The 22,083-nt window shown below is 56.7% G+C and overlaps 6 protein-coding genes across 6 annotated transcripts; 3 read left to right on the top strand and 3 right to left on the bottom strand.

Moving 5' to 3' along the window:
* Positions 1-1,148: 1,148 nt before the first annotated feature.
* On the top strand, positions 1,149-3,650 carry F5144DRAFT_600955 (kinase-like domain-containing protein; the record flags this gene model as incomplete). The annotated part of the gene is made up of 3 exons (XM_066791114.1): positions 1,149-3,029; positions 3,083-3,182; positions 3,241-3,650. 3 exons carry the CDS (start codon positions 1,149-1,151, stop codon positions 3,648-3,650), a joined length of 2,391 nt encoding a protein of 796 aa, XP_066644479.1.
* A 1,604-nt stretch (positions 3,651-5,254) lies between these two features.
* Positions 5,255-6,238, top strand: F5144DRAFT_169802 (uncharacterized protein). The gene is made up of 3 exons (XM_066782604.1): positions 5,255-5,866; positions 5,923-5,943; positions 6,032-6,238. The coding sequence occupies exons 1-3, from the start codon at positions 5,379-5,381 to the stop codon at positions 6,096-6,098; spliced, it is 576 nt and encodes a 191-aa protein (XP_066644480.1). The 5' UTR covers positions 5,255-5,378; the 3' UTR covers positions 6,099-6,238.
* Positions 6,239-7,711: 1,473 nt separating this feature from the next.
* Positions 7,712-11,852, top strand: F5144DRAFT_169908 (uncharacterized protein). Its single transcript, XM_066782605.1, has 2 exons — positions 7,712-8,320; positions 8,384-11,852. The coding sequence occupies exons 1-2, from the start codon at positions 8,070-8,072 to the stop codon at positions 11,745-11,747; spliced, it is 3,615 nt and encodes a 1,204-aa protein (XP_066644481.1). The 5' UTR covers positions 7,712-8,069; the 3' UTR covers positions 11,748-11,852.
* On the bottom strand, positions 11,755-12,328 carry F5144DRAFT_169947 (uncharacterized protein). The gene has a single exon (XM_066782606.1). The coding sequence runs from the start codon at positions 12,177-12,179 to the stop codon at positions 11,859-11,861; it is 321 nt and encodes a 106-aa protein (XP_066644482.1). The 5' UTR covers positions 12,180-12,328; the 3' UTR covers positions 11,755-11,858.
* Positions 12,329-14,066: 1,738 nt separating this feature from the next.
* Positions 14,067-18,854, bottom strand: F5144DRAFT_169953 (uncharacterized protein). Its single transcript, XM_066782607.1, has 6 exons — positions 16,451-18,854; positions 16,286-16,373; positions 15,627-15,964; positions 15,115-15,558; positions 14,879-15,056; positions 14,067-14,826 (listed from the first exon to the last, which is right to left on the bottom strand). Exons 1-6 carry the CDS (start codon positions 18,742-18,744, stop codon positions 14,245-14,247), a joined length of 3,924 nt encoding a protein of 1,307 aa, XP_066644483.1. The 5' UTR covers positions 18,745-18,854; the 3' UTR covers positions 14,067-14,244.
* A 1,209-nt stretch (positions 18,855-20,063) lies between these two features.
* F5144DRAFT_488067 (peptidase M24, structural domain-containing protein) lies at positions 20,064-21,728 on the bottom strand (the record flags this gene model as incomplete). Its single annotated transcript, XM_066785639.1, has 3 exons — positions 20,064-20,293; positions 20,347-21,159; positions 21,224-21,728. 3 exons carry the CDS (start codon positions 21,726-21,728, stop codon positions 20,064-20,066), a joined length of 1,548 nt encoding a protein of 515 aa, XP_066644484.1.
* Positions 21,729-22,083: the final 355 nt, after the last annotated feature.

Genomic DNA, 22,083 nt, shown 5'->3' on the forward strand with positions numbered 1-22,083 from the left:
TTGCAGTGTTGCGCCCAGCCCTTCCCTGCTGAGCGATCCACAGGCACCCGACCTCCCTGAAGCAAACCGTCTCTTTGTCAACTCCTGACGAACACACCCTCGGGTAGTCCTTTAATCGCAGCATTTGCCTTAGTCTCGTGATTTGAGAGTTGAAACAGCGAGCCTTGGTCGTTTCCCACCAGGAATTTGATTCTCTCGTTGCCTTCCTCTCCTTGCCGTCCAATACAGCGCACGGTCGACCTCCTGAGCGTTTGCCGAGATAACCCACAATTCCGACCCTCCAGCCCTCCTTTCGACTGACCGCCATCCCCCTTCTCATTTCTTGAGCGAACCCGATCGACTTTAAACAAACGAACTGGGCAAACTGGGCGAACTGTGCGGCGATTCTCGACTTTTCCGTCGAAATTCACACATGTTGCTTTCGGCCTTGTGCCAGCCGTGTGTTCGACTGTGAACCGACTGCTGGTACCATAACTACGTCTGCCTGATTGATCCATCGCGACGCGATATTCATTGTCGACTCGGTACTCTGTGTTCGTGGATCACCGTTGGCTTCGCTTTTGCACTACCCGCTTCGCCGACCACAACTCAGCGACGACATACAACTTCGCAGTGTTCGATATTTGGTATCGTTCCTTCCCGCTTTCCAACGAGGGATTCTGTCTCCCCCTTGGGGCTTGGTAGGTTAATTGCCAACTCAACTATGTGCGATATTTGCTGATAGCTAGCAGACCTGGTTTTAAGTCCGGTGGGCTGCGACATCACCTCACACACCACACGCCGTCTTTGTACAGCACCTTCACATCACCGCCAAAATGTCGATGCATAATAAGTGTGTATTCCCTTAAACCTCAAGCCAGCGAGCGATCCGGGGACACCATTCCTGCGGCAAAGACGAGTTGGCCGGAATGGACTTGACACCGCCTCCTTTTCTCCGTTCCTAGAATGTCGCTGGGCTCTTGAGTCCCTTAGCTAGCCGGCCTTAGGGGTGCGACTGACGTCCAAGTTACCAATGCTAATATCTTCTGTCTCTCAGTGTCTACTCGAGCGGGCAGTTCATGAACCCCGGCCCTGCCCCACGCCCCCCAACAGATAAACCTCGCCTCGGCCTCATGCCAAATGTGAGCCTCACAAATAGCATGTCGAACATGAGCGTGGCTTCTCCAGTCTCGAGTACCTACAGTGGATCCACCATAGCCCTCCCGATTTCGCGGCAGGGCTCCAATAGCTTCGAGGGTGCCGGGGGACTCGGCATCATCAAGCAGGGCTATGTCGGCTTGCCGAGCAAGAATCCGTTCCAACAATGGAAGAGCAGATACCTCATCCTCCGCCAGGACATTCTGGACTTCCACAAGAATGAGAACGGCAAGTGGTTATACAAGATCCAACTATCAGACGTCGTCAGCGTCGATCGGATCCCCGATGACAATGGTGACCCGGTTTTTGAGATCAGGAGGAACATGACCAATTCGTACCCGGGCCCTCCAGGAGACGACGACGGCAGCGTGAGATCCCTACGTATTTGCGTCAAGACAGACGACGAGTTGTACGAGTGGATCGACTGCATCTATGCCCGTTGCCCAGGCGGCGTCAGCAACCCCTCCAACTTCTCTCACGCCGTTCATGTCGGGTTCAACCCCCAAACAGGACAGTTTACTGGGCTGCCGGAAGAATGGACGAGGTTACTCAATTCGTCCGCCATCACCAAGGAGGATGTGGAGAAGAACCCCCAGGCCGTTTTCGAGGTCCTGGATTTCTACTCGGACATGACGAAGCGCGCCGAAAACCCGGACCAGTATGGTGGCAGCCCGGTGCCCGTCGCATCGCCAAGTAACCTCCAGAACGACCAGTTTGGTTACCCAAGTGGCAACTCCGTCGCACCGCCACGACAGCCGAAGCCCATCCAACGCAGCCCGGGGTCTTATCAAAGCCCGTCACCCCAGCCTCTTGCTTCACCATCACCTCGGGCGATGGACCAGCAAATGCAACAGCTGCAGGGCGTGTCCCCCAATTACATCTCCGCCGATCGGATGCGGGAGGAGCAGCGCGCCCGAGAAGTGGAGCGGCAGCGGGCTGAGCGTGAAGAGCAGGCTCGCCGGGAACTCGAGGCTTACAATGCGTCGCTCCCCAAGACAAAAGTTCCCCTTGCTCAACAAGAGATTGGGGGCGGTTATTCAAGTCCTCCGTCCCAAGCTGATCGGTACAACCCAACACGAGCGGCTCCCAAGGCGCCCCAGGCCCAGTCGCTCAGGGCACAACGGCCCGCGCCTGCACCCCCAGGCACGTCCTCCGCCCCATCCCGCCCACCTCTTGCGCAACAAAATAGCTCCACCTCAGTCCGGGATCCCACGGCACAGACGCAGAGGACACCCCGAATGGACCAGGCCAACGGCCCTTCGGCCGCCGCCCGCTATCCTAACCAAACGCAGGCACGTGGTCCGAACGGGCAACCGCAAGTGCAGCCGCCGTCTCGCTTGCCCGCGCCGGTAAAGCCCCTCAATGTTTCGAAGCCTGGCGGCAACACGGATGCAGTCAAGGCTGCCGAAGCCGCCCTAACCGCCAAGCCATCTCCCTCGGAGCGTAAGCAAGATGTGCGCATGTCGACCATGTCAGAGGGCGAGGTGATGGCCAAACTGAGGGAGGTTGTCTCTAAAGACGACCCCAACAGGCTGTACGCCAAGCAGAAGAAAATCGGACAAGGCGCGTCTGGCTCCGTGTATGTGGCCAAAATTATGGGCACAAGACCTGGTGCTCCTGTCAATCCCAAGCTCCGGGCCGGCAGCGACCGGGTTGCCATCAAACAGATGGACCTTGCGCACCAGCCGCGCAAGGAGCTGATTGTTAACGAGATCCTTGTCATGCGGGAAAACAAGCACCCCAACATTGTCAATTCCCTGGACGCTTTCCTCATGGACAACGACAAGGAACTCTGGGTGGTCATGGAGTACATGGAGGGTGGCGCTCTGACGGATGTCATTGAGAATAACCCCATTATCACGGAGGAGCAGATTTCAACCATTTGTCTCGAGGTGCGTTGATCTCTCTCGTGGCTTGTTTTGGCATCAGCTAACATCTAGGATAGACCTGCCAAGGCCTCGACCATCTTCACTCGCAAAACATTATCCACCGCGACATCAAGAGCGACAACGTCCTCCTGGATGCCCGCGGAAACGTCAAAATCAGTACGTTCTCCGACCCGTAAACGATTGCCTGACAAGACACATGCTAACCTTCCACCAGCCGACTTCGGCTTCTGCGCCAAACTGACCGAGACCAAGTCAAAGCGGGCCACTATGGTTGGCACCCCTTACTGGATGGCACCGGAGGTCGTCAAGCAGAAGGAGTACGGTCCCAAGGTGGACATCTGGTCGCTCGGCATCATGGCCATCGAGATGATCGAGTCAGAACCCCCTTACCTGAACGAGGAGCCCCTCAAGGCCCTGTACCTCATCGCCACCAACGGCACGCCTCGCCTCAAGAAGCCCGAGAAGCTGAGCAAGGAGCTCAAGGCTTTCTTGTCAGTCTGCCTTTGCGTCGATGTTAAGAGCCGCGCGTCTGCTCAGGAGCTGCTCAACCATGACTTCCTGAAACATGGGTGTCCCCTGGCGAGCTTGGCGGATTTGTTGGCCTTCAAGCGGGTTGCTAAATAAGTCTCATGTGTGGGTTGGTGAGATTGGGTTTTCCAGCAGCAGCAGTAGCAACAGCAGCCAGCAATGATGTGATGACAACGAGCATGATTTGGTTGATTTGATATGGGCATGTCAAGCGGTGATGAAAGACGAGCAGCCAGCTAGACAAACAGACAGACCGTTCAGCGTTTTGTTTTGGATGTCTATTCTTTGGTGGGGTCGGTGGCAGGGTGAAGGAAGCCAGGTTCGGGTGGCTAGCTGATTGGGTTGGGTTGGGTTGGACTGATGACCAGGGAGGGAATGTGGGATGAGGGATGAATGAAAAGCTAGGCAGGGGCTGGGGGTTGTGTTTTCTGCTAGTTGAGAGTTACCATCGCAGATGTGGTTCACTTGTCTGCATTCCCTCCTCGCCTTTTTCTTTTCTCTCTTTTTTTCGCTTCACCTGAGCCTTTCTCTTTCAGTGTATTCTCAGCCACATCCTGGGAGGGACTATGAGTGGAGGAGTGGCATGGGCGACATTCCCTGAAATGGCGTTGGGATTTATGGGCATCATCCGGTACTTTTGTCTCTTTTTGACGTATTTCTGTCCGGGGTAGCTTGCGTTGGCCTCATATCATACTCTTAGATATCTTGACTTTTTTTTCTCGATGTGGGAACTTGAAGCTCGGTTTTATAGAATTAGGTTAGGTTGCCTGTACTGGGCTATTTCTTGCCATGGTTGTGAAATAAAAGGTGGCTGTTGTTTGTGTGTTCTTGCCCCTAAATTGATGTGAGTGGGTGGGTTGATGGGGATGTGGGCGCTGCTTCATGATTACCCAAATGTGAATGAAGTAGGCGTCTGAGGTACCATTTTTTTCTTGGCTGTCTTCAAGTTGTTATGCGCTGTCTTTCCGTCCTTCAGGGGCAGGATGCTTTGATGGGCTGGTGATGTTGTGTTTCTGCCGTGGGGTTGTGTGGAGTGATAAGAAGGGAAGCATGCCCTGTCAAGTTGAAGCTCGTGGAAGCTCAGGCATGACACTTGGCATATTCTAAGGTTGGTCTAGAATCGGTTCGACAGGATTTGCCCTGGAGACTTTCCATTCTCGACAAGGATGGCTGACTCTGCTACTGTGTATTGTCATGCTGGATGAACTTCCTAGTCGACTAGTGTATCTATCTATTTACAATATACGGGGCCTTGGTTGTAGAGAGTGAGTGATATGGGCTCTTTATCAGAGTGAGCTTGCTAGGGACACCGCGGGGCTGGTATGGCCATGTTTCGTTTCCTGATCGGCGGTTGACTGGGCGCTGCTTGACACGCGCGAGACAGGGTAGGGGAGCGGCTTGAGACTCTAGTGCAGTGAGCCAGCCGTTGGATCGAAGCCGTCCTTGCCTGGATCGGCGTTCCACGATCTGCCAAAAGCTGGCCAAGCCCAGGCACCCCCCAGACGACCATGGCCTGATGTTTGCTCGGTTATGGAGAGCAACGGGTCGATCTGGCGTCTTGCCGTCTTCGAGCATTGAGTTGTTAGGTCTTGAAACACAGGCTTCTAACTATATAGAGTAGAGCGAAACCAACAATCCTTGTCCTTGCTCCGAGACAGCCAGCCTCCAACTCTTCGTGGAGAAGTGGGCCCCCCTGCAGGGGATTCAGAGCGGCGTACCCTCCTTCGAGGGCTACTTTATGAATCGTGTGTTGGTTAATTATCTGGGGACCATGTGAGATGCATGTTGGCCCCAAGGCTACGCGGCGGTTAGTGGTGGGACAAAATGGCCCCCTCAAGGCCGCCCCCTGAAGACCCTGAGTCGAGCGGTGGTCGTTCTTGTACGTTCTTGGCGGGTAGATCTGCAAAGATGGGCCACTGGGTGCGGCTGGTCGGGAGGGCGGCCAAGAGCCTGCTTCCCGGGCATGGAGGCATGGTTCCCAGGGGGGTTTGGGCCAGTTTAGCGGGTCTCGGGACTCCGTGGTGTGCGGGTAGCAAACGGCAGACGTTGAGGGGAAGCACGAAATTGCAAATGAGGCAACTCGACACGGCGTTTCAGGTCTTTCGAGGAAGGCCCCCTCGGTGGTCAGCCATTCCATGTGCAGCGCTGATTGGTGTGGCTGCCAAGGCGTCAACGATCCGGCATGGATCCGTTAGGACACATCTTAAGCTGATGTTGCCGGGTTATGCAGCCGGGGATGGGATGGCAGACGCTTGTTTTCGTTGTCGTCACTCGATCGGGCGGGGACAGCATGTTACTGGGGGGCTGAGAAAGTAAGAGATGAACTTGAGAGCCCCTGAATTTTAGCATTTCCTAGCTGACTACGAAGTACATCCCTAGTCAGAAGATGGTTAGTAACAGCCGTGAGCCGCGCAGTCGCATGCTGTGCCTCCACAGCTGGGCTGTTAGTCCCGCCCCTCGTCTGATGTCTTCGTTAGGGAATCTCTGCCGTCGAAGGGCATCTCGGAGGCGGACTCGCTCTTGTCGGCAACCGACCCAGCTTAATGTATATATAGTAAAAGATGCGAGGTTGGCTGCGTGTTGGGCGGCTGAATCGGAGTAGTGGGCTCGCCCTCAAGCTTACCTAGTTAGTTACGCAGCCAGAAATAGCAATGAGCCGAAGACCACCGGGGTCGGCCAATGTCAGGGCAACCCATAACCCAGCTTGGACAGCGAGGTATCCGTATACCAAGTATACACTATACGCAGTACCTCGAGTACTTCGTAGAATTGGGCCTTTCGGCCAATTCCGCAAAAGTTGTTACCGTTCTAGGAAAAAGTCAATGGCTGTGGCTGTCCACTTGTCTGAGGCCAGCGGGGCCGCGAGCATGCAGCAGCGCAAACAGGTTGCTGAAGGGCAGCTGCAAGGATGGGTGACACCAAAGTGGGCAATGTGGAATGCGCAAGGTGGCATTGCAACTCCGATAGAGGTGCACCGACTATTCGTACTCTGTGCGAAACTGTAAATCGTACGAAGCTTGGGAGTCGAATCTCGTTCGCTGTGTATCTATATAGTAATATTATGTATTGCGTATCTGCCAACCTGAGGTGAGCAAATATGGATGCATGTCTTCGTACTGCTGTGTATTGCCTCTCGATCCCGATGACGTCGTTTTCTAGGGACCACGCGTTCGTTGGTAGCGGTGTGCGTCAAAAGGGTTTAAGCAAGGGAGAAGAAGGCTAACCTGGAAACTCGAAATGTGACGGGATACAGGGTCAGTTTGCGCCCAGGCATGGGCCAGGCACGCCAGGCCACACAAGCTGTCAGTGCGAAGGTCTCAGTGAGTGGGTGAGTGGTGTCAATGCCTGGCTTACCTGCTTGGGTCGTGGGGCACCCAACGGCAGGGCACAGAGCTGAGCACTGACACTGACACACCCTGAAGGCTCCTTCCTGCACCAGAAATAGTTTTCGAGAAGGCGGCTTACCCAACAAAAAAGAAAACAAAGAGAAAAAAAACTGCAACTGTGCCCGTAATTTACAACCAATTACAGAAGCCACAGCCTGGGTTGTCTCTATTACCACCTAGAGATGGCGTATGCACCTGTACTAGCACACCCCCTTCGCAGGTGTTTCATCTTGATCCGTTCCACTCGCTCGTCGACTTCAACTCCCCCTCTCCTTTTTTTTTGCTCCTCCACATCCAATTCCCGTATTCACAAGGAGTGGATTCCCTCCTCTGCCCCATTGCGCACTCCCCTTTTAGAGTCGGTGTGTTCTTCTCCGGGCTCAACTTTCCCCTAATGACGCCTGTATATTGATTAGATCTTTGATTTTCCCCCCTCCTCTTGTTTCCCGAGTCCAAGAAACAGGGGGCCGCTCCGTGGTCCGATCGAAAAACCAGGTGCAGTGGAGTACGAGTCCTAGTTAACTAAACTCGCCCAGCAAAAGCCAAGCCAAAACCGTCCAGGAGCCTCCCCAGCATTTCCATCGGTGCCAACGCAGCCAGCAACATTCTTGCAAGCGCTTCCAGCATTTTGGCCATTCTGGCTTCCACCACCAAACCTCGATCTCGATATTCGGAATTATCCCTTGCCTCAATAATCTGCGGCCTCCCGTGCCCTGATACACTCCTTAGTGAAAAGTTGCAGAGTCGACCTTATTTTTTTTTTACCCGTCGACTAGCCGCCATCCGACGACCCCCTCCGGCGAAGTTCGTCACATCGGCCTTGTAATTGCACCTGCCACCTTGTCCTCTGAGGAGACGCCGCCACAGCATCCATCTCTTTTCGACTCTCGGCCTAGGTGTTACTCGATTTCAATTCCTGCGAAAAAAAAACTGCAACTCTTTTCTCTCCCCCAGAGATCGACGCTCTCCTCGACGCGCAGCGCACGTCGTCGCACCGTCTCTCGAACGTTTACAGCAGTCGAAGACATTCACCGCTAGCCCTTTGCTTTTGGGCTTGCCGTGTTACCTGTACGAACGGGGCCGATACGTCGAAATATTTCTGATGAGGACCGGGATCAAATAATTGATAATGTCCGCTTCACGACCAGGCGAGCACCTCACCATCGGCTACCCGCCGCAGACCCTCTCCGCCCAGGGCCGCTCAAACTCACCGACGACCACCTCGCCCAATGACCCTCAGTCTGCCGGCGGCACCCTTCGGTCGCCCTTTGGTATGTCTCCAGGTCTCACGCCCACCTCAAAGATGTCGAGCACGTCCCGCTCCGGCGCCGGCTCGCCCTCGCACGAGATGTCGGCCTCTGGACGTTTGTTTACCAAGCGGTGAGTCGCTGCCCCGCTTTCCCTCAAGGCCAATCACCCGCTAACTTTTACCGTGCCACGCAGAGCAAGGGAGATACAAGCTCAAGAAGGCGTCCCGGGGCTGCCGTTGAATCCGTGGGGCGGGCCTCCTACTAGTGGAAACTCGACTCCGCTTCGCGAGAACATCCCCGAGTCGCCCACCGATGGCTTCCCAGACTTCGCCCAATTGCCTCCGCCCGACAGCTTGCCGCAGACCCGCCGTGCCCGGGCGGGCACGCTCCCATCCAGGTTCTCGCCCAACACTGCCGGCAATCCTTTACTCGGCATCCCGGCCCTGGCCTCTAAGACTTCGCGCCCAAGCCCCTCGCAGACCCCTTTCAAGTCGCCCTCGCCGGGCCTCGAGGCGCCCAATGATCCTTCCACGGCTTCAACACTGCTCTCAAGGCTCCGCGCAGGCTCAATGCCTCAGCGGAGTCCGTTCTCTCATACACCCGGGACAAGTTCGCCGTTCGGGCCGTCCATTTTCAGCAGCTGGAACCCGAGCGGTCGGGACAGGGGTAACACCTTGGCCAGCATCGCAAGCCTGGGGTCCAACGGGCCTAGTTCTCCAGCTCAGTCACAGTTCTCCCGCGAGGGGAATGCTGAGACGGACGTTCATATGAGAACACTGGATTACCTTGGCCTAGCCGAGACTCCCCAGCCGGCCCGAGCCCAGCTGGCTCCCACTACCCCTTACATACCCACCTACGCCGACTTCAGCAAGGCCGCAAACCGATTCCGGTCCTATTCGGTTAACAACAAGGACAAGTATGCTGACGAAGAAGAGGACGAGTATGAGAACGACCCCTTGTCGTACATGGAGAGCCATTACGCCCAGCTCCAGGACCAGCTCGCCGCGACCAACGCTGCAATCCACAACCACAACCTGGCCGTCCAGGCCTTTGCGAACCAGGCCGCTCGCCCCCGCGCGCGGACAGCCGGTGTCCTGGATGCACCAGCCTCCCGCCTTCTCCGCAACTACCTCCCTACCCCCTCGAGATTGGACAACTCTTTCACGGCGGCCGAGATCCAGATGCCGGACGAGAAGGCCTTTGACGACCTCCCACAGGCTATCGCTGGCATGTCCTTGGGGAGGTCGAGCAGCCGGAACAATGGTCTGTTGGGTGCGGATGAACAGGGGCTGGAAGGGCCCACCAGCGCTTTGTGGCTCGGCAGCATCCCGACGTCCACCACGACGTCGACACTGACCGAGATGTTCAAGACATACGGGCCCATAGTATCGGCCCGGGTCTTGACCCACAAGAACTGCGGCTTCGTGAACTTTGAGCGCGTGGAGAGTGCCATTGCTGCCAAAGCCAACATGAATGGCAAGGAGATCTTCCCCGGCGCCGGGCCGATTCGCATTAACTTTGCGAAGCCGCCTTCGAGCACCGGCACACCGGGTCATGATGGTGCCATCCCGTCGCCCAGCCCTGATCCGTTTTCCAAGTCCCAGGATAATGTCCAAGGCGTTGGCGCCGGCGCGTCTAGCGAAACTGGGCCTGCTCCCATGCCAGGCAACGCCACCCCGACCGCCCTTCCCCTCCATAAGATGACGGGAGACATTCTTCAAATCATCCAGCAGTTTGGGGCGACCGAGGAAGACTGCTTCCGCATCTCGGTGAGCCTGCAGCAAGCAATTCAATACAGCACGTTCGTGGACGAGATACCGCCCATCAAGGAGCCCGCGCACACTCGGGTCCATGATGCACCGAAGCTACGGGACATTCGCAAGAGAATTGACAACCAGTCGCTCTCTCAGCAAGAGATCGAGGGCATTGCCATGGAGATGCTTCCCGAGATTGCCGAGCTAGCGTCAGACTATCTGGGTAATACCGTCGTCCAGAAACTATTCGAGCACTGCTCTGACGCGGTTCGTGACTCGATGCTGGCCGAGATCGCCCCACATATGGCCGAGATTGGCGTGCATAAGAACGGCACCTGGGCGGCCCAGAAGATCATCGACGTCTGCAAAACACCGCAGCAGATGAATCTGATTGTGCAGTACCTGCGGCCCTACACGATCCCCCTGTTCTTGGACCAGTACGGCAACTATGTCTTGCAGGGATGTCTGAAATTTGGTTCTCCTTACAACGACTTCATCTTCGAGACGATGCTCAGTAGGATGTGGGAGGTGTCACAGGGTCGCTACGGGGCTCGCGCCATGCGGGCCTGCCTCGAAAGTCACCACTCCACCAAGGACCAGCAAAGGATGTTGGCGGCCGCGATTGCCTTGCACAGTGTACAGCTCGCTACCAACGCCAACGGCGCTCTGCTACTCACCTGGTTTCTCGACACCTGCACGTTCCCGCAGCGACGGACAGTGCTCTCTCCTCAACTCGTCCCTTACCTTGTCCATTTGTGCACCCACAAGGTTGCGTACTTGACGGTCTTGAAGGTTATCAACCAGAAGGCCGAAGCCGAAGCCCGGGATACGATTCTCAAGGCGCTCTTCTTCACCCCGAACGACCAAGTATTGGAAGCAATCCTCAGTGACCATACTTGCGGCGCGACCCTGATTTTCAAGGTCCTGACCACCCCGTTCTTTGACGAGGCGATTCGGGGCCAGGTTGTGGAGACTGTCAAGGCCGTCCTGATCCGCATTAAAGCGCAGCCAGGGCAGGGCTACAAGCGACTAATGGACGAGGTGGGCCTTTCGACTAGGAGCAGTGGTGCTGGGAGTGGCGGCCCCCCTCGTGATCATGGGAACGTTGAACGGCAGCGTCCGGGCTCGCGTCAGACGACCACGGCTCCGCACCATCAGCAGCAGCAGCAGCAACAGCAACAGCAGCACGTTCAGCAACAGGCCGGGCAGTACGGTGGCGGTAACAACTCGCAGTACTACAACCCGATGAACGCCGCTGCTCCCGCCAGCTATGACATGGGCTACGGGGTTCCGCGCAGCAGAGAAGGCATGGACCAGTTCCCTGCTTTCAACGCCCAAAACACCATGTTCACCACCGCTAGCAATCCGCTCATAGGGCCTAACGCGCTCCAGCAGATGCAGTACCAGCAGAGCATGCTGGCCCGAGGCAATCCGCAGCCGCCCATGAACAACTACTACCCTTCCATGCAGGCCGGTGGGTACGGCGCCTTCCAGAACCCTAGCGCCTCGATCGATCAGTATCGCACCAACCAGCCCATGGCTAACGGCAGCCCCATCCCGCCGGCAGCGCAGATCCCTGCCGGCGCCGGCCAACAAGCTCCATTTGGAGCCCCGGGCGGGTTTGGCATGGGCATGCCGCCGCCTCCGGGCATGGGCGGGTTCCCCGGGTATGGCGGCGGGCCCCCTGGGGCGGCAGGAGGATACATGCCGCAGCCGCCGCCGTCGGAGCAGGTGAATGCGCGTCAGCGTGGTGGTCGTGTAGGTCGCAGCCCTCAGCCTGATGGTCGGCAGCGCCGCCCGTGATAAGGCGGTGTAACCGTGCCGTTGGGTGTGTTTTGTGTGTGTGTGCGCGAGTTTTTATGTGTGTGTGTGGATAGAAAGGCTTATGATCTGTTTTATTTTGCAGAGATGAAATCACATCGGACGGACGAGGGATGCGGCTACATTCTGGCTGGCGAGGGCTGGAAAGAGGGGGGAAAGGAAACCGGTGGACGAGTTGTATTGTACAGATAGATGGCTCACGGCCGGAGGTATGACGGATCCCGGATGCGCTCGCTTAACGGGTCGATGAAGAATGAGGAGATGGGCTTTTTTTTTTTTCTTTTTCTCTTCTTTTTTTTTCTTTCTTCGGGAGGTGGAGGGTGGTGGTCGCGTTGGGTTTGTTGGCTGGCTGGCTCTTGGGAGAGAAAAGGTGCCGGGGCAGCAAAGAAACGAGATAACGAGCGAACAATCCATCCACAGCTGTCGACCAGAGTACCTACCGTACCTACCCTGCCCCGCCCCGCACGTCTGTCTCGCCTACCATCCATTGTTTCGCGCTTTCCCTATCGGTGTGGTGTGATGATGGGTGGGCGGGGCAGGCTCAAGCGTAAGTCCCTCTCTCTCTTTTTCACCGCCGTCTTGTGATGTCATGGTGTTTTTTTGCTTTTATCTTTGGGCTGGCTGGCTGGCTGGCGAGGTCGGTCGGTTGGCTGGCCGGGCGGAAACGTACCTTACTTGGTTGGGGAGGGGAGGGGGGACTGGTTTGGAAAAATGGGACCTGGGCTGGGAGTTGCTCTTCTTCGCTCCTCTGCCGTTCATTGTTGTTATTGTGATTGTTGTTGTTATAGGTGTTGTCGTTTTTTATTTATTTACACTTTCACCATCATGAGACTTTTGAGAATCCCACTTGCATACACACAAGACAAGACCTTGCACTACCGCACTCGTTTCCGTACTATAAGGCAAGGGTTTCGTTGCAGTGTTATTCGCTACTGTGTTCCTGTGTGGTGTCTGGAGCTGGTTTGGTCTGGCGGAGAGAAGGGGAGCGTCATTCGTTACTGTGTTTTTTGGATCATGGTCTGGGGTTTGGGCGGTCTGGCGGAACGCAGGGGGATGTCATTCCTTGGGGGAATGTCTTGTCACTACCTTCTCTGCAGGTCATTAGAGAGAGCTCTTCCGTCGAATTACCAACATGGTAAGTATAAGTAGTTGTTGCGGAAACCTGGTAGCGGGCCTGTTGCTTGTTTCCACACACAAGGCTACCCTTCTAGAATCATATTGGGTTCTTACCTCTTTCCCTGGTCATCACTAGGCAGGTCTCAGTTTACAAGAGTGTCCGTTACGAGCAGCTGAGGGCGTTGCGTTGCATCGGATTTAGTCAGGTAGCCTTCACCTCAGAGCTTAGCATACTTCTCATAGATCAGAGAATAATTAACCATGCATTTCGTACATCCCCCATCAAGCCCCTAGCTATAGCGCACACAGAAGGCCAGAAAATGCAGAAAGAAAGAGCAGGCCCTCACAACTATAGCACACAAAGGTGCTTGCCTGGCCTGCCTGACCGTCCGCCAACTAGCCAGCCCAGTATTCGTCCCGTCTATCTAATAAGTGATGCCGCCTCATCAAAAGGACCTCAAGGACGTACGTAGTAGTATCTCCCCCCGCGCCCCAGCGACACGCCATCTACCCGTCCCATCCATCTTTCAAACCGCCCTGCTTGTTAACCTGCCTACCCGCCAGCTCGCAGTTTGAAGCCGGCTGGTTGGGCATGGCCCGTCAGGGCGAATGTCGCGGAGGTAGCAGGTAGTAAAGACGAGAGGGGGAGAAAAAAAAAGCAAATCAAAGAATCAAGATTGAAAAACTGAAAACCGAGGACACAAATCGCGAGAAGCCATGCCACCCCAAAGAGCCTAACCCCAAATCCCTGGGTGACTGACACCCGGTGGCTGGCTGAAAGATCCGCCAACTCCAACTCCCCTGTAACTAGACACCGCCTGCCCAGCCCGCGCGCCGAATGAAAAGAACCCGGGCCCGATGATCCGCAATCGCTATTGACACATTGTTTTTGACAAATAAACAGGAAATGGTGGATGGAAAAAGGAAATTCTTGCGCTCTCTCTCCCTTGGCCGGTTGAATCGAGCCGGGCCGAGAGCATCCCAACGGGTTGCTTTTCGCCGAGTCATTTTTGCAGACGCCGGCCGAAAGCTGGGAAATAGTGAGAAACGGTGTGTTGTGATATCACACCACTAGATATAACGGTGGGATGAACCGTGAGGACATGAGGTTGCGAGATTCCCAAATCGCGGTGATATGGGGCGCAAGTACCGGTCGGCGGGGTGATTAAGTAGTGGAAGGCGCCGCCCTTCCGAAAAGTGTATAGCGCCGTTGAGTAGCGCGGTATCGTATAGGAAAGAAATATAATTGAAAGCCCCGTTTCGAAGGGTCATCGGTCTCGAAAAGTTCGTCGAGCTTCTTGTGCTCAGTGTTGCAGGTGCCGCCGAAAGACGGATGATAATGCCGGTCTTTCCTAGAGGTGAATCACTCCATCTCCACGGAGCCGCCTTCGCAAGCTTCGCCCAGCGTCTTCTCTGCATCGCCCCCGGCCTCAAGAACGAGCGGCTCGTCGCCAGGAAGAGCGGCCACCTTGGTCGGAGTCGCAGGGACGCCGCCGCTCTCAATCGGGGCAGTTTGCTCCAGAGGCAGGAGGGCAGCAGGAGACTGGTCACCCTGGATGGGCGTTTTCTCGCCCTGCGTCATGGCAGGGACGTCATCGGTAGTGGCCGGTGAAGGAGGGCTTTTAACAGCGTCTATCTCCATGGCGCTAGAACCAGCGGCCAGATTGGCCGAGTTGTCGGGATCGGGATCGGGGGATTCCGAGTTGGCGATGCTGGGCGCCATGGTAGAGGTCTGCTCGGCATCGGCTTTTGCACCCATGGTTTGTGGAGTGGGTTGTTCGCTGGTGGACGATGCCAGAAGCCGGCGGATATGGTTGGCCATCGACTCTGCGTTGGCGAGCATGGCGCGCAGGCTCTGCTGGTCCATGTGATCCAGTTGGGCGCTCTCTAGCTGGGTAGCGTTGGCCCGAGCCATTACGTCGATGGTCGACGGGTCGGCTTGAGACTTTTTGAGACGTTAGTATGGGAGAGAACAAACGGGAAGTAATCAAACTTACGATCATGGCATTGATGAGAGTGGCGACGCTATCGTCGCGCGCGACACTCAGTTGGGCTAGGTTGAGAGCAGCCTGCAGCTCTTCGACTGATCTTTGCTCCATCGGACGTAGTACCGAGGGTGCCGGTGGTTCCGGCGATGCCGGCCGAGCGGCTGTCTTTTCAGACTGGCCACGGATACTAGAAATAGTCAGGACGCTGAATTACGTGGGAATGTCACGAAAACGACATTACTCACCGAGAGATAAAATCAAGCTTGATTCCCCTCTCCGAGAGACGCACAGTCCGGCCGAAAGTCTCGACGTCCCTCCACCCGCTCTCATCATCGCTGTCGTCCAGATCGACTTCGATAAAACCATTGTTGACGTAGCCCCTGGTGAAGGTGGGCGTGATGACGGGCGCGTTTTTCAGTTTGCGGTACTTATGGGTCGGATGATGAACGGGCAGCGCCCCAAGAAGGCTGTCGGTGTGCAGCGGACATTTCCAGGTGCGCAAGGAAGGCGGAGAAGCCAGCGGAACTTCCAGGCAGTCCATGTGCCAAAAGAGGCCACAGGCGCTGCAGGGGATGATGGCGCGGTCCGGGCCGGCGCTCGTCCGGCAGTTGTGGCAGATGATGGCATTCCCTTCTGCGTCGCGCAAGCGGTGCAAGTCGGGGAGCTGGTCTTCTTCGCTCTTCTTTTTACTATCGTAACAGTCAGTAGGCTGGAGGCGGGGATACAGAAGGCAATAAAGAAATGGTCGAGTACTCACCGAGGGGGAGGCTTCACCACGTTCACTATCTCCTCATATTCGCCGTCGGGACCGGTGCGCACGCCTTCGAAGAGATCGCGGATGGGGCCCGGCAGGCGGAAGGCGCTCGAGTTACTCGCGTCGAGCTTCTCCAGCATCACGGCAAATATTCCGCCATGGGTAGGCAGGCGTGCAGGGTCTCGGCTGACGCGACACACGTTGCAGAAGAACTCGACGGTCATGGCCTCATTACCCAGCACCGGATCCACGCAGATGAAGTGGAAGGACCGTGTGCATCCGTCGCAGCAGATGAGCTGACCATTGCCGCCGCAGGACGTGCAGTAGTCGTCGTTATCGTCCTGAGTTGGGGGCGCCAAGTCAGCAACAGCCATGGCAAGGGGTGGGTGCGAGTTGCGTGCGCCATATTCCGGCAAAACGGCAGCCCGATCTAGGCCTGGCACTTTGCCACTAAAATTGGTTGTTGGGGGGGACACGCCCGCGCCCCCCCCCCCAGCCCCCGGACCCTGGACCTGGAAGGTGCGCTTGCACCCAGCCTTGGCCCCAGTGTAGCTCGGCTTGACACAAAGGATAGGATGGATGAGGGATGACGATGAGGGATGATGACGGATGGATGGATTGATGATGGACGGGAAAGGAAGGGGAAAGAAACCATGACATACCTCTCTCGGGGCATTGCCTACGGGACTGCTGCGCTCTCCGCTCAAACGAGGAATGCCTGCCGACGGAGCATGCTTCTTCTTCATGGGCCTAGATGGGTGGGATGGTTAGCCAAAATACACTGTTTCAAATCAAATCATGTCGCAGGTCGGAGATGTGATGCTTACGAGTTCTTAACCCTAAGCCCGGCCCTGGGCTTCTTGGCCGCCCGCAGAGCTGGTGTCCCGGCACGCGAGTCCGCCGCGGCGGATGCTGCTTCGGATCCTGGGAAGTTGGTGGTCGTCGGCGATGGCTGGTCCTCCAGATCATCGTGCGTCCGCTTGAGCGACGAGCGCGTGCTTCGTCCTTCCCTCGGAGCAGGCGTCGCGCGGGCTGATGGGAAAGTAGCCCGCGGTCGCGATGCAGGCACTGTCGCCGGCGTGGCTGGCGTCGCCGTTCTGGTCTGCTCCTCGAGGCTCGCCTGCTTGGCTACAAGCTGCGGAGAGCCTCCCCTGACGTCACTGACGGGGAATGCAGTGTTCGTCACCCTGCGCGCTTCCTGGCGATGGCGCAGGTTGGGGTCCTCTGGGTCAATCTTGCCCAGCTTGGTGGCCAGGACGAGCGACGGTGTGCCGGACTTGCCACCCTTCTTCGAATTGAAGTTCGGGAAGAGCGGCGAGTCGACGACGGCAGGCATCTCATAAGGTTGCTGCTCGTCGTGAACAGCGGGCTGCTCAGCAGCGGGAGATTGCCGTTGGGTCGGCTGCGGGGGCTGCGATGGAAGAACAGCGGCGGCCGGTCGCTGCGGCGCAGTGGAGTTGGACGCGACGGGCGAGGGTCGGGAGGGTGACACGTTCCGGCTCTTTCGCGGTGCGTTGGACCGACGGCGCTTATTGGCTGTGATTGGCTGGACAGCCGGCGCAGGGCTGGTCCGCGAGGGGGGTGCCTCATCAAACCCTTGGTCCTCCTCACCGTCTTCTCGGGTTTCATCCGCCGGCGGCGTCAAGGATCGGACGCTGGAAAGTGAGGAGAGACTCGACTCTGAGCGAGCCCGGGTCCGTCTCCGAGGAGGCGTCTCCGGGTTCTTCTTGACGTTTGCGCCGTTGGATGCCATCTTCGATGACGACGACGCTGTCGCCTCCGACTGCTGCCTGCCGGATTTGCGCTTTTTGCGCGGGGGGAGCTGGAACTCGGGTTCGGGCTCAGGCTCTGGTTTTAGCTCTGGCTCTGTCTCTGGTTCAATTTCAGGTTCTAGCTCAGGCTCAGACTCCTGAGGTTTGACCGCCCGCTCGGGCTCGGGTACGGATACGGGTACGGATTCGGAATCTAGAGCCGTGTCCACCGTTTGCTCCCTCCTCTTTCGAGGTTTGCTGCCGTCCTGATCCAGGCGCAGGCTGGAAATACCAAATTTGACGAGGTTGCCGTAGGGGGCCTTCTTGGGCTTCTGCGGCTTCTGCGGCGCGGAAGAGGCAGCGCCGCCGGTAGTCGGTGACTCGAAGTTGAAGAAGGCTTGATCGTCTTTCTTGCCTTCCTTCTTCTTGGCCAGGATGCATCGGGCGAATTGTTCTAGTTCGTCGGCGTTGGCTGTCTGGCGAGCCACCTTCTCAATCATGGTGAGAAATTCTTGCTCGGATGATTTTTCCTTGTAGAGCGTGCGCAGGGCCCAAGCAGTGGGGTACCGAAAATGAGTGAGCGCGTCCTCAATAGCAGCCTCCACAACTTTTCCGATAGACTCCCTCTGGACAAACGTCCGCAAGCCATCATTTGTGCCCGTTGGCAGTTGCTGCAGTGGCCCACTGCTCGCCCGTGATATGCTCCGTCGCGATCTGCCATTTTGGGCCGATGTGCTCGGCGTCCACCCCTGGTAATCCGTCTCCAACGAGGTGACCGACCGACGCGAGCGCTGCGATGCAGCTGTTGTGCAAGCCTTGTGGTGCTCCTTATCGGCAGGAAAGAGCCGTTCCTCGTCCTGATCCTCTGTCTTGCCGTCATCCTCGTCTACCGTCTCATCCGCCTCCGTTTCGTCTTCTTCGGGCGCGGGTGGCGGTGCGGGGGCCGGCGTAGAAGGCAGGGCAGGTTTCCTCTGCTTAATGACGATGCGGACTGGTGCACGCTGTGCAGGTGCAGGTGCAGGTGCAGGGGCAGTCGGCGCCGGAGGAGGTGGCGCTGTCTTCCGAAAAAGGCCAACCTTTGGCAACGTCCCAAGTGGTGCCATATTCTCGAATACGCCCTGACGCACGAGCCCGGCGTCCTGGTAACTGGCTTTTACTTGCACCGGAGGCTCGAGCCAGCGCTGCAGTAATGTTTTCGACCCTTCGGCCCCGTTCGCGGTGCTGCTGTTGCCGGTACTGTTGCCGGTACTTGCGCCCTGAAGCCTCAAGGACGAATCGGTTGTCGCTCCGTTTGCTGCTGTCTGCGGACTCGAAAAACGCGATCGGGTGGCCCGCATATTGGCCGAGACTGTGGTGTTGTTCGCCGGCATGGTGAGAGTTGGGGTGCTGGCAGGAGATGCAGCAGACCACTGGCCCGCGGTGGCCCCCTTCAATGATGGAACCAACAATAATGATCCGTCTTTTTGCACCTGCGGGGCGTGTTAGCATCGCTGCAGAAAAAAAATAGGGCAATGCGTGCAACGTACCGTTCTGTCGCCCTCGGGCTGAAGCCGGGCAGGAAGAAAAAAAAGAAGGTCGCGTTTTGGGTGTTTTCGCGTGTGGTTCGAGTGGTTGTTGGGAAAGCGTGCGAGAGAAGGAGGTGTAGGGAGAGAAAGCGATCTTAGCTTTCCTGGGGGGGGGCGCTGAGCGACTGACCAGGGGGGGCGTGGCTGCTAAGCTCACAGCGTGTGCCTCCCGCGTGGGTGGACGCAAATTCGACCCCGACCGATTCCGGGGTTTTGTAAATTCTTCTCGAGGTCAGATGCGAGAAGAAAAAAGTCGTGATTCTTGTTCTGGATGACCTGTTGTCACTGATTTCTTGATGTTCAGGATGAGTCGCACTGATTTTAGGCGGATGCCCCTGAACGTAAGAGAAGTCAACTCGCGCGACGCGCTTGCCGCTTTGCTATTACTCCTGGGTAACACGAAAATAAGATCGTGGACTTTGCAAGTTTGAGAGAATGTAACGTGCGGGAGAAGAAGATGATGGAGGAAAGATGGCGAAAGTGTGTGGGTGGAAGGAGAAGTGGGAGGAAGAAGGGGGGTGATTGAAAACAATGAGGTAAGGGGTTCGTTCGCTCACCCGACCCTCCGTAGAATGCTTCTGTTTTGCCATCCATTATCAGCACAACCACAATAGCAAACAATAACCTAAATCAACGTGCGGAATCGCCTACAATAACAATAAGGGATTCGAAATCGAGTAATCGAATAAACTGGGCGTATTCCTCGTCAACAATAACAAAGCTCGGCCTAGCTTTTGGTTGCGCAAGCAGGGTCACGGGTCACCATAGTTAACGAGTGCACTGCCATTTTTTCTTGACATTTGTTCCTTGACCGAAAGTTACGACTCCATCTTCCCCTCTCGCACCCCCACCCCCTCCAAGCAGGATTTCGCTGTGATAATGTTGGCTTCGAGTCAAGATCGAGCGCTAGGCCGATGCAGGTAACTGCATGTGGTGGACCGCTCCCAGCCTGAACCCGCAGTGCCTATTTCGTCATCGTCATCGATTCCGCTCTTCGGGAGGCCGGAGACTGGGGACTGGTACCATAATGCTAGGGCAGAAACTGTGAGGCTAGGTAGGCCTTAGCCATGTTAGGTAGAAGTGGATAGGCCCCAGACCGTTCTGACTCAAGTCCCATTCGATGCCTACTCCTCGTCGCTCTCTTCTTCCTCGTCGTCTCCTCCCTCCTTCGCCGCTGCCTTCTTGGCCGGCTTCTTCTTCTTCTTGTTCTTCTTGTTCTTACCCGTATTCCGAGACAGGGGCTGTTCTAGGATCTTGAGAACCTCCTCGTCCTCGATCTTCTTGTCTGACTTGAGCTTGCTCAGGTCCAATGCGGGTGGGGCACCCAGCTTGGTAATACCGTTTTTGGTAATCGCTATGTCACAGTGAGCATACACTTTCCTCTCGTACAGTGCAAGTATGGCTTACCGAGAGTGGTCAGAAGCCTGGCCACGGGGGAGTTGTCCTTGTCGCCCGTAACCTCATACTGGCGGAAGACGTTGCCACGGACGCACTCAATGACGCCAGACTTGGCGTCACGCTCGTCCTCAAGCTGCCGCAGGCTGAACGGGAAGGTACCGAACTTCTTCTGCACCTCGGACAGGATCTTCCGGGACGTAGGCCGCTTCAGGGCATACGTGTTGGCGGTGCGGCGATGGAGGGTAGTCCGCTGTTCGAACTGCTTGACCTTGCCCGACCCAAGACTCACGCCCACCTCGACACCCCAGGCCTCGCCAACAGCGGGAACACCCTCACCCTTGGTACCTTCGCCAGGGGAAATGACAATCTTTTTGCTTCCTTCGATCTCGTTCCGATCAAACAGCCACGAAGTGGTGCTCTCGACGATGTTGCACTCGTAGGCCTCGGTGACCTTCTCCAGGAGACTGGTGATCTTGGATTGCGACGGGGCCTTGACAGCAGCCGCCTTCGCCTTCTCCTCGTCGGTGCCCTGAGCTAGGAGGCCGGGGGGGACCATCAGTCGGAGAAGGAGTTCGTTGGCATAGTGGGTGGCCAGGAGCAGATCGGCTGACCGACCCTCAATAACATCTTGGTCCTCGTCGGCCTTCCTGGCCAAAACCGTGTCGCACACAATGGAACCGAACCCGTCAATTTGGGCGCCCAGCTGGATCTTTACGGGCTCGCCGGCCTGGAGCTCTACCTCAGCCTCCTTCTCGTCCGACCTGAGCGGGGTGTAAGGAGTCACGAAAGCAGCGGGGGAAACGGTGGTGGGGTGCGCGAAGCCTGGGGTATCCGCCGTTAGTAAACAGCCACTACCGATTTCGACAAGAGCCCAGCTGCAACACACCCTTGGTGATCTTCTTGCCACGGTAAACCTTAGCAAGTTCCTCCTCGATGAGCTTGTCTCCCTGTTCGCAAAGATCGACGATCTTGGCACCGGCGACGCAGAGCTTGGACACGTCGGCTAGGACCTTCTCGGAGATCTGGGCGGCCGTCTTGTACTTGGTGAGGGTGTCGGGGTTGTTGAGGGAATAGTCTAGGAGGAATATCAGCACTAGATGCACGCAATGATGGCCGGGATTGGGAAGCGGCGTGGGACGGGAGCCGGACAACCGGGACAGAGCAGAGCGGCACAGGGGGAGCTGCGGGAGCAAGCCGAGTAGCAAACTGAGTAACAACCCAAACAAGCACCCAGATAAACGAACCAAACCAACGGCCGACGTAAACGGGCAAGATTGAGATTGGGGCAATAGGTGGATCGCAGAGAGAGGGGGGAACAGAGAGAGCTTGGGGAGCTCAGGGGAGCTTGGGAATTGGAGGGGAAGCTCCTGAGGGGAACAGAACAGAAGCATTCTCGTCCACTGACCGGTTGCCTGGTTTTCGGTCGCCATCTTGACCAGCTATGCTCCAGCGAGCGTCGTCAAAATAAAATAAAATTTAACGTGTCCAAGGGAATAAATAGGACCACAGGAAAGGGACCAGAAGGAAGTCAAGGAACAAACTGCGGGGTCCGTGACGGTTTTGAGTTTCTGCTCCTTGATTTTGTCGAAGCGGGGGAGGGGTTTGTCTGGTTTGTGTCCAGGCTCCGCTCTGCGCTTGGCTTGGAGCTGCATGGGCGACTGGGGGCTGCTTCGAGGAAAGAAGCACGAGCCACAGCTGCTGCCAAGGCCGGCATGTTCTGCACCTAGGCAGTGCTAGGGCCCCTCG

This window comes from Chaetomium tenue, assembly GCF_020726465.1.
Source record: "Chaetomium tenue strain MPI-SDFR-AT-0079 chromosome Unknown F5144scaffold_3, whole genome shotgun sequence".
NCBI classification, from domain to species: Eukaryota; Fungi; Ascomycota; class Sordariomycetes; order Sordariales; family Chaetomiaceae; genus Chaetomium; species Chaetomium tenue.

What these genes read in the sequence shown, in the direction of transcription:
- F5144DRAFT_169802 (XM_066782604.1), top strand. Translation starts at nt 5,379, where the DNA reads ATGGCCCCCTCAAGGCCGCCCCCTGAAGACCCTGAGTCGAGCGGTGGT. An exon ending in GTTACTGGGGGGCTGAGAAA is followed by an intron (nt 5,867 to 5,922) that starts GTAAGAGATGAA and finishes CTGACTACGAAG; the next exon opens with TACATCCCTAGTCAGAAGAT. An exon ending in ACATCCCTAGTCAGAAGATG is followed by an intron (nt 5,944 to 6,031) that starts GTTAGTAACAGC and finishes TGTCTTCGTTAG; the next exon opens with GGAATCTCTGCCGTCGAAGG.
- F5144DRAFT_169908 (XM_066782605.1), top strand. Translation starts at nt 8,070, where the DNA reads ATGTCCGCTTCACGACCAGGCGAGCACCTCACCATCGGCTACCCGCCG. An exon ending in GGACGTTTGTTTACCAAGCG is followed by an intron (nt 8,321 to 8,383) that starts GTGAGTCGCTGC and finishes CGTGCCACGCAG; the next exon opens with AGCAAGGGAGATACAAGCTC.
- F5144DRAFT_169947 (XM_066782606.1), bottom strand. Translation starts at nt 12,179, where the DNA reads ATGGATTGTTCGCTCGTTATCTCGTTTCTTTGCTGCCCCGGCACCTTT.
- F5144DRAFT_169953 (XM_066782607.1), bottom strand. Translation starts at nt 18,744, where the DNA reads ATGCCGGCGAACAACACCACAGTCTCGGCCAATATGCGGGCCACCCGA. An exon ending in AAGCTTGATTTTATCTCTCG is followed by an intron (nt 15,057 to 15,114) that starts GTGAGTAATGTC and finishes GACTATTTCTAG; the next exon opens with TATCCGTGGCCAGTCTGAAA. An exon ending in CTCTCATCAATGCCATGATC is followed by an intron (nt 14,827 to 14,878) that starts GTAAGTTTGATT and finishes CGTCTCAAAAAG; the next exon opens with TCTCAAGCCGACCCGTCGAC.